General features: G+C 41.3%; 1 protein-coding gene across 3 annotated transcripts in view; it reads right to left on the reverse strand.

Moving 5' to 3' along the window:
• Positions 1-1,072: 1,072 nt before the first annotated feature.
• Positions 1,073-10,521, reverse strand: part of TM7SF3 (transmembrane 7 superfamily member 3) — a 19,312-nt gene continuing 9,863 nt past the window's right edge. For 2 of the 3 annotated variants that reach the window (XM_010563553.1, XM_010563551.1), the window contains 8 exons: positions 10,302-10,473; positions 9,040-9,217; positions 7,644-7,730; positions 7,111-7,191; positions 6,243-6,395; positions 4,277-4,374; positions 3,728-3,890; positions 1,073-3,237 (listed from right to left, as the gene is read on the reverse strand). In XM_010563553.1, the coding sequence (XP_010561855.1) occupies positions 2,975-3,237; positions 3,728-3,890; positions 4,277-4,374; positions 6,243-6,395; positions 7,111-7,191; positions 7,644-7,730; positions 9,040-9,217; positions 10,302-10,473 (1,195 nt within the window). In that variant the 3' untranslated portion in view covers positions 1,073-2,974. The remainder of the gene's footprint in view (positions 3,238-3,727; positions 3,891-4,276; positions 4,375-6,242; positions 6,396-7,110; positions 7,192-7,643; positions 7,731-9,039; positions 9,218-10,301; positions 10,474-10,521) is intronic. The other variant, XM_010563552.1, reaches the window with a different exon arrangement.

A 10,521-nucleotide genomic window follows, 5' to 3' on the forward strand; every position in this document is an offset into this window, starting at 1 on the left:
TACCATGATGCGATCATTGCAGCATTATTGCAGTGCAGTGAAGACTGCAGAAAACACGGTGAAAGAACTGTACTGGAACCATCATGGCAGGAAAATTCTCTACAGCAGCAGGAAGTAGATCATCATCATAGCCCAGAAAGCTTCAGCTTACATGAAGCTTCAAAATGCTTTACTTTACAGAGGAATCACTACCTAGAAGAACATAGTTTAGACTTATATTTCTCAGGAGCATCAGATAGCATTATTTTAAGCTAGCAAAACTGCAAGGTAGTCCAGCTAATGCAGCAAGGCAGTAGACGCTTCCAGTGAGATTCTGCAGTCAGAACAGAGGCATAGCAGGGTAGGATCGTTTTCCTTTTGCAACTGCCACAGGGGGTACACAAAAAAAGCCTTGAAAACTACCCCTTCAACATCCTAGTGGATCACCTGTTGCATTCTGATTATTATCACTGTTACTCACTATGGCTTACAGAATATGGAAGAAAATTCCTGTAACACCTTTTAGCAGAATTTAAAAAAAGACAGAATCTTCAAGTCAGGATCTCAGAAAAAGAGTTCGAAGGCCAGTTCTGCCACAGACTTCCTATATGATCTTGCAGACTAATTTCCAGTCAAGAAGTGGACGACAACCATTCCTTTGTTCTCTAGAACCTCATCTGACAAAGCTATTTAAAAAAGCAAAAAAAAAGCCTCCTTGGACCATGTTCTGTATGAAGCTAGTGAGGAAGTACATAACCACACTCTCAGCCTCTAGGTGTCACTGCAACTACAATTAAGTCCTTAAAACAGGTCAGCAAACCTCCCCCCCACCTCATCGCTTGAGGGAGTAAAAAGTTTTTTTCAGAACAAAACTATCCCTACAATACCAAAGGCAGAAGCTAAGTTGTAAAAGTGTCATTGAACTCAAAAAGACCCCTTTAACTCCAATATTCTTTCAAAAGACATCTTTATTATAAAAGATATAGAAAATTAGAGTTAAACTTGTTTCTTCCACAATGTTAATCACAGCAGTTATAAAAAACCCTAGGTAAATATGTTTAAGAGCATTTGTATACCAAATTAAGTGTTTGCTACTTGCCATCAAATACAGCAAAGACATGCTCAGTATCAGTGCAGTAAGGGCAGTCAGCAAGCATCAGTCTGCCAGAGGGCAGGGAAAAGAGCTCCTCATTTACCTCCATGTGCCACACAACAGCAGCACAGTGAAGCAAGACCCAAATTGCAATTGCAGAATTTCAGCCTTGCTCTGCTGTTTGAGGCAGATGTTCCAGCTCTAAGCAATCATGGGATTTGTCTCTCTAAACATCAGATGAACTCAGTCACCTCAGACACTATGTCATTAAGCTTTCACTCCTTAAAGAAAAATGGCTGGTAAGCAGAGTCATTCATTCCTTTCTATTGCCAGGGTGGTTTAACTTTCAACTAACTTCCCAGATAAAGTTCTTTTGCCAGTTTCCTTATGAAGAGTTGTTTGTTACATACTTACCACCAAGAACTTAAAGTGGTGGCCAAGACCTTAAGTTTCCACCACTAGGGTATTCACTCATGGTGGTTCCATTCGGACAGCAGAACAGCCATTCACCTTCAGACAGGAAGGACTATGTACTTTGCTGCCCGCACTAAAGGTACAAAGACAGTGAGAAGAACAAGAGCCACCACGAGCTGCATCAAGACACAGGATGCAAGTCTTCAGCCATCATTTAACACATGACAGATCACCACGTAAACACTGAATGTGAAGACCAGGATTGGGAATGGGGTACAAGGGCAGGTAAAACCAAGGACAGCCTCAGGACTGCTTGTGCATTTATGTGAACTAAAACCACAGTGCTCTGGTTTGCATTTTGAAAATGGCTGTTTGTTTTGGTTTTAAGGAAATGAATAAAGCCACCACAACTTCACAATCCTCCACTGAACACAAGAGTAGTCCCTTATATGTTTTTATACTACATTCTGCTTTGGGCAGATGCAATCCAAATTGGTAAGGAACACATTCAGTCAGCAAGCATCCTGGTCAGTATTTTGCTAGCTGGATGCTGTTTTCACCCCTTAAAGGAAAAATTAAAAGATATATTAATTAAAAATAAAAATAGTGTTTCAACCAATTCCAGGGAAAAGAAAGTGCCATTGGCTACAGAGAACTTATTTTGTTTTTTTCTTTTATGACAGCACCATCAGAAAAGACATTATACCAGAGCAGAAACAAGACACAGGCTGTTCAGAAAGCAAACAAGGAGGCGAACCTCTTGTGTTCTCTTAGCAGTCATCTCTGCACAAAGGCCAGATGACCAGCTTGCTACAGAACCATCCGAAAGCAAGGGAGAAAGTCTTCTTGTCTCAGATCAAGTCCACTTCCTGACCCTCAGTGTGCACGCTTACAACAGTTAATTCAGTGCAGTTTAAATTCAAGTCACTTAGTTTAGCTTGCAAGGTTCAGTAATACTTCTTGGAAACAATTGTATCTGTAGCCACATATTTTGTACCTATGTTAGAAGGTGATACTTCAGCTCCTGCTAGAGGAACTCTTTCTGCATATGGTCCTTATCTCTCATCCCTCACAATTTGACAGACTGCTCATCTTCAGGAGCGAGTCAGGCAGTATTTCAGCAGTGGTTTCCACACTGTGAGGGAAAAACTGGCATTGTACAGGTTGCTTTCCAAGGGCTGTTTTGTATTTCACATACCTAAACATCAAACTAGATCACCACAAGATAAATACCTGTACTTGACCATTAGTACAAGATTCTGCAGCTAGACATACACGTTACAGCAGGCTCAGTGGGCCATTGAGGAAAGTGTCATAAAACAGCATGTAGTGTACAAGATATAACTTTTCTTCCAGGTTGTGCAAATATAATCCTCTTAAGGTGGACAAATTGGCAGTGGTAAATCCTGCACCACTGGCTGGTTTGCTGATGATCACTCATCTCACCATTCGTAGATACTTCCTCTGTTATTCCAGTTATTCGGCAAGTTACAGAAGCAATGGAGTTCTCTCCCCAGCTGGCTGCTCTTTCTGAAAAAACTCTTTGATACGCAGTAGCTTGTTATGGATCCTCTCTCTTAAGGGAGGGATATGATGGCTAGGGTCTAAGACATTGGTGCTTCTACGTTCCCTTTCCCGCTTCCAGGTGACATAGGGGTGTGGTGGAAAGGGCACTTCACTTCTCTCTCGGCGAAGCTGCACAGTTACTCCGCTGAGGGCCAGCATTGTCCACACTGACAGGATAATGAAGTCTGAAAGAGAGAAAACAAACAGACTCCTGTATCAAAGCAGAACTTTCCTTCCTTTCCCAAGCACAAACACTGAACAAGTTTAGCGACAGAAAGGAATGAAATATTGCCTGTGCATCCTCACAGGCCTAGAGTAATTCCATGCAAAGGTGAGAACACACATGGAGTTGAGATAAGTCTGTTCAGTCACCATATTAGGCCTTTTGACTGCCCATTCTGCAAACTTATCAGCAAGGTGGCAGTCCAGGCCTGAGAAGCACCATTCCCAAGGGCCATTGTCACATATCACCTGCGGGAAGGTTGGTGCCTTTGAGTCTACTCAGTATTTCTTTTGGAGTACTAGAATTTATCATCTGGGTGTTAAATCTCACACTGTACTTACTGTGTTCTCCTTTCATCCCTTCCTACCCTCACTGACTATTCACAATGGAACCAAAAGAGGCAGCAGTTTATAAATAAATAAATAAATAAAAGTCTTAAGAGCAGTACTCACCATTTGTTTGAAAAGGCACATTGGTGTAAGCTCTACTGAAGTAATCATTGAGGACCCTTCTGAGTAGGTCTAAGGTGATGTAAGCAAGACTTGTGTAGACATAACAAGCAATAGCTAGGATCACTGTATAAGAGCCTACCATTGCAGAGGCCAGTATGTTCAGCTAGAGGGGGAGAAAAATACACAGCTTTAGGGGAGTGATGAACACTCTTTATTCCCCATCTCCTTAAGGTAGTATTTTGTATCAGTTCTTCTACAAGAAATTGGCTGCACACACCTGTTATCCAGACATCCTGTTAAGACAGCAGAAGTCAACTAAATGCAGGTGTTAGTGGATGCTGTGTGCAACACTGCAAAAAGTCATTCCTTTGCTTATGGACCATTTAGCACAAGTAGGGCTGAACAGGAACTCCCCTAGAGCTGGTCCTGTGCTGAGCTTCATGAAGGTGTGTTAAGTTTTCTATACATATCCCACAGGACTACATTTTGCATTAAGAAGTCTGACACCCCTTCCTCTCTCCTTCCAAGGTGACAATGCAGATTACTTACAATTCTTGGACAGCCAACAAAAAGCACTGGAATCATCAAGGCCACAGAAGAAAAGGTCACCCAGAACACCACATCATCACGGAAGACCCTGTAGTCTCCTGCAAAGACACCATATTCCACATGTAATTTACTAGTTATTAAAACATTTTCTTTTTTGCAAGTGGTTGGGGTGAGCTTTTTCCCCCAAAGATTCTATACATTCAGAAATATCTGGAGTACAGTGTTGTGCTGGTTTTGGCTGGGTTAGAGTTAATTTTCTTCATGGTAGCAAGTATGAGGCTATGTTTTGAATTTGTGCTGAAAACAGTGTTGATAATACAGAAATGTTTTTATTATTGCTAAGCAGTGCTTACACAGAGTCAAGGCCTTTTCTGCTTCTCACCCCACCCCACCTGTGAGTACGCTGGGGGGGGCACAACAAGTTGGGAGGGGACACAACTGGGACAGCTGACGCCAACTGACACAAGGGATATTCCAGACCATATGATGTCATGCTCAGTGTATAAAGCTGGGGGAAAAAGGAAGGGGGGGACATTTGGAGTTAGGCATGTGTATTCCCAAGTAACCATTATGCATGATTGAGCCCTGCTTTCCTGGAGATGTCTGAACACCTGCCTGCCGATGGGAAGTAGCAAATGAATTTGTTGTTTTGCTTTGCTTATGTGCGTGGCTTTTGCTTTACTTATTAAACTGTCTTTATCTCAACCCATGTGTTTTTTCACTTTTATTCTTCTGATTCTCTTCCCCATCCCACCAGAGGAGTGAGCAAGCAGCTGTATGGTGCTTAGCTGCCAGCTGGGGTTAAATCACAAGCGTTCAAAAGCTTAGCTTTTGAGCTCAAATGCTGATTGTTTGATGCATTGTAACACAGTTAGTCAAAACAAGAACAGAAAAAGTGTCCCAGTTGAGTATAGGTCCTGTACTCTAAGTTGGGACAGCAGATCTTGTCCATGAAACAAAGATTTTTTGATGAGGTGTACATTACTCATCTGGTAAGAATTAAAAGTACCAGAGTACTTCTGCCCAATAAAAAGCCATTTTGTTGCCTATATAAGTTTATAATCTATAAACCTGCATCTATGTAAGTTTGACTCTAGGGCATGGTACAAGTGCAGCCATCACAATAACACAAGGCAACAAATTCTTCCGGCTTTAGGAAGAGTAATTAAGTCACTCAAACACTACTTCCCTCCACCCCCTAACCCCCACCCCCCCCCAGCTTTCTAAAGCCTGTCAATTAAACAGAGGGGACATGCTGACCCCCAGCATGGGTTATCACAGAATTGTGGCTCGAGTCATGCACGGATGACTGGTGAATGAAACTGTCCCACCAAGGGATCTTGAGCAGAAGTTTTGAGATTTAAAATTACAATAGAGAGAGCAGTGTGGCTGATGCTCTGCTGTCCCAGAGGGATTCCAACTCAGCAGCCCTGCTTGCTTTTAAGAGAGAAATAACAGACAAATTGCTTAACAAAAGTCATTCTAAAGACCCTGATGTCAGTCCAGCTGCAAATACAAGTTTGACTCTTATAGTGCAGTGCTCTCAGAGCTTTGCATTGTAGTATGGTGAAAGGTAACAGCAAGAGCTCCTCTTAATCCATGATGCCTTTATGCTTGAAGCCTTCAAGTCAGACTACAGATTTACTACTGTGACTTGTTCTGGATAGAGAACAAGACAGACAGCAAGTGCATGCTTGGAGCAAAGCTGGTGTCACAGACTGCTGAGCCTCACCAAGTTCTCTGCAGAATAAGCAGTTTCCTTCTCCCACCAGTACAGATTCCCTAAGTAGTTTTAATTACAGCACACCTGAAAGAAGGCTTCAGGTACATCTCCAGTCCTCACAACACTGGAAAGTGAAAGTTAAACATCGCACTAAGATAAACCAGATAACAACATTCATCTTAGAGCTGCAGGGACACATCACTCAATAGCCAGCACTTTGCAGCAGAGTATTTCAGTGCATACCTAGTGGAGTAAAGAAGACCATTGATGAAAAGAGAAATCCCAGCACAAGTCCAATAATAAACATACAGAGTAGAACAGAGCCAAATCTCCACCAGCTGGCAACCAGGAAAAGCCCTCCAATAATTCCAGCTACTGCTGTCAAAGTAAGACGCACTGAAAAAGAAAAGGGGAAATTCCAAGGCTCTGAAAACTTCAGTTACTGCAATAATGTATCAGGAGCTTTACTTACATGCTTGATTGTTACCTAATGAAAACTTCCTGAAAAAAGCCAAACAAGAGTATCTGTATTTGCTTCATGCACTTCACTTAGACTCCAGTCTGCAACTAAGGATGTGCTACCCAGAGTGGCATGGAGCTGGAATGAAAGTCTTACTACTATGTATATTAGTACCTTGAGTTCCCAGGGCAGTTATGACTGCAACAGCTAATGCACTTGTATCAGCAAAAAAGTAACTATATGAGGTACGACAAAGACAAAAGGAACAAATTCTTGCTAGTCTAACAAGCAGGGTGCAGACCTTCCATTTTACAGATGAAATCTGCATTTGATCTGAAATAGAGGTTTACCCATTATGAAAGAAGTACATTGCAAGTTTCCAGAGTTTCTAAAAATCTGTATCTTCCTTGAATAGATATTAAATTTGTCTTTTAGAGTTGCATCTATTAATTCTGCATCACTATTGGATGTTGGAAGCAATTGTTACTCTGTTGCATATTCAGCTATTATGGTAATCAGAGCTCAGTTCAAGTACCCAGGTATCATCCTCCTATCCTAAGGCTCACTAGCAACAAGCACAACAGATTTTACTGAAGGGATTCATAACAATACTTTGGGAAGAGGATTGGGTATCCTGACACATCTACTCACCATCATAACCAAGGCCAGTTACCCTCGTAATGAATACAAAGAAGAAGAATGCTGTGAATATGAAGCCCATGAAGAGTAAGTCTAGAGAAAAAGGAAAAAAGATTTAGTATGCTGTCATATCACTTCATACCAAGCCCACTTCAGTATATCTTCAGACATCTTCATGTTACAACAGGGAAGGAACATACCAGCTCACTGACTGAGAAGCACAAAAGGAAAGCCAGACAACACTTTGTTCTGGAAAGGGGTGTCCTCAAACGCTTCTAATAGTAGAAAATTTACATATTTATGTCTGTGTTACCCAGCATGTACCCTAGTTCTACATTTCTATTCTTTGCATGCCAGAAAATTCTTGCTCTGCATTTAAAAGCTCAGATACTGTAAAAGCAAAGCAGTGGACCTAATTGGCACATAATCACTATCAAGTGAATCTTAGTAATAACACCACCATTCTAAGATAAAGCAAGTTAGATTTATGAAATTCCAACCAGGCTTATGAGAAGAGAAAAAACAACCAAAAAAACATTCAGCACCTGTTTTCCAGAATCTGTGTCCAAAAAAGCAAGTGAAAAGACCAAGAACAGCAAGAGCAGTGAAGAATACTTTGGTAGAGAGTTTACCTACAAGGAGAGAGAAAGGGTTACTAGACCATTCCACCTAGTAGTTCCAACAATGAGACTAAGGTAAGGCAAGGTTGCTGTTACTAAGTCTACTGATAATTTAATGGCTGCCACTCCTTCAGACACACCATGTGAGCAGATTTGCAATGCCTGAACTAACAGTTATCTTGATAGGATCTCCAACAGAATATTTCACTAGTTCCACACTGATTAAGAGATCAAGAGCTTCCTCCTTATTCAGAAGACTAAAGTTTCTGTAACAATTAGTTAAGCAGCTGTAACTTGCTGTTTATAATATAGATACAGCTTTATCTGAAAATTCTCTGGTCAGCTTTAGAAAAGTGACATCCAATCACCTATAAAAATCAGTACTACAGGATTAGTGACCCAGGCAGCAGCTACAGTCTTTACTGCTGCAAGCCTTCACCATAATCTCCCTTTAATATACTTTCCATGCAACAGAAAGGCCTGTCAGCATCCCAGTACAGCTCACCTGTCTCCTAGGCAAAACTCTTACTGGTGTTTAAGCTATTTGAAAAAGTAAACCACATTTTCCTAGTTCTCCAAATTAGAGAGGTTTAGCCTAGACAATTTGTCTCATGTTGTCATAAGGCAATACTGAGTTTGACAACAGTTACTTGTGTTACAATATACAAGAAAATAATCATGAGAAGAAATCTTACTTTATGAACCATATTCTACCCATTATTCTTGTCTCTTCCACAGTCACAATGGGAGTGGCAGCTTTGCTCTTTTTCTGCTCAAATTCTATCATTATATAACTTTGTACAAAGTAGCATGACTTTGTAGTCATTCCACTATTACTGACATTTTAATGTTTATTTTAGGCAACTATCTCCTTTCAAAATATTTGAAGGTTACCAATTCCTGTTAGCACCAGCACAGTTAGAAAAATCAGGCTGGATCCTAATCTAGTTCATGTTTTATTAGCTTAGTTTCACATGTAGCATCTATAGTCCTACAAGTGATTTAAGATTATGTATCCAATTCAAATGGAAAAAGCTAGAGTGGTACTACAGAGTTACAAGTTATATATTTGCAAGCCACATATTAAACTTCCATTAAGTTAAACCTTCAATTGTTAATAGTTCTCCTTAGTCTTATTTCAACAGTCTAGAATTTCTCCTCAATCAAGAAGTAGACTCCATCATAAAGTAACAAAATACATCCAGTATAAAACAAAAACCTCCTTCACACAATTAAAAAAAAGTCTCAAAAGCACCATTCAGCATGTTGGAGCACAACAAGCTCGAGATGAGCTGGCAAGGACATACAAGTCCCAACTTACTGAGAGAAGAGCAGTTATCCACTAGGTCAGCAAAGCTGCAGGCATATGTATGCACAGGTACGTATGCAGCAGAAGTATTCCAAAGAGGATCCCATACTATGACATTGTAGATCACACCTTGTCCAGGAAGTGAGGAAAAGTAGACATTGGTCTTGTCATCAGTTGTCAGAGTAAGCATCTGGAACAGTAAAGAGTATTATTTTGAGTTGCAAGGAACTCCTTGTCACTGTTACTGATGGTATGTTGATGTGTCCATACAGCTGAGGCAACACTCAGCAGCTCAAGGAAGATGATTAGCAAAAACTCCAGGCAAGAGCTCTCCTATTCTGAACCCTCTCAGTATTACCAATTGAAGCATTAAAGGCTCACAGGACAGAGTCCACTTCCTCCAGCACTCTGCTGTCAGAAAACATAGTAGAAGATTCTTCCACTCATGTTTTGCTCTTCCCCATTTGAGGACACAGTTCAGGTTCCCAGCCAGTCTCCTAACCCAGGTCTGGCCTCTGAAGCAGGCAAGGCTGCCATTCTACTCCCTAGTAAGGCCAGGCAGGTCACAGCCACTGAGATTCTCCCCTCCGTCCCTTCCAATATCTTTGCTGGGGGATAGGTAAACATGCGGCAAGTATTTGCTCTCATGTATCAGATCTCTCTATGCTGCTCCAAAAGGCACCCATTTCTAGTCCAGTTCCACTATATTCTCCCCCCTCCTCTCTTCCTTGCGTTCCATCCTCAATCCTCAGCACATGAGGATGCCAGACCCCAGCATCTCTCAGGCATCATAGAAGACTATGCATCTTTGTCAGAAGTGGCTCTATTTCTGGATTTACAGGCACCGAGTGGCAGTATAGCTATAGGCAAGCTGGCTTCAACATCACTGAAGGAGCACTGTGGTTAAACTAGTATTCAGGAAGCAGGAAGACACTGCAATAAGAGCTTGTTCCATTGAGAAAAGGGTGCAAGACATACAAACATCTCAGACTAGTCACTAACATCTACCTAATATCAGAATCCATTGCAAGAAACCTCAATTCTGCCTTATTTCAGGCTATGCTAACTAGCCACCTCTATCCCAAGAGAGAGTGGTTACCATTTTGTATGCACCACTCACTATACATTTCCTAGCCAGAAATCCCAGATACAAGCAAGCAGCCTGAAGCATCTGCAGCTTGCTTATGTCACTCAAGGAAGATAAGCACAGAGGAGAAGAAAACATAAGATAGTGCCACTGCCACACACCTAGTACACCAGTGCTTCAGACTTACTTTAATGCCATTGGCTTTGATACTTTGCACCTCAGACATCTTCCGTATGTGGCTCATGAGTACCATTTCAGAAAGATCGTTTTCTGGTAAGAAGTACTGGTAGACATCATAGCGCAGTCGCCATCTGGAGTTCTGACCAGTCCCTGAATCGCAGGATGGTGGGTTTGCTCCTCTATAATTAAAAAAAAAAAAAAAAAAAAAAAAAAAAAAAGGGAAAAAG

This window comes from Haliaeetus leucocephalus, unplaced genomic scaffold, assembly GCF_000737465.1.
Source record: "Haliaeetus leucocephalus isolate CR32 unplaced genomic scaffold, Haliaeetus_leucocephalus-4.0 Scaffold170, whole genome shotgun sequence".
Classification (NCBI taxonomy): Eukaryota; Metazoa; Chordata; class Aves; order Accipitriformes; family Accipitridae; genus Haliaeetus; species Haliaeetus leucocephalus.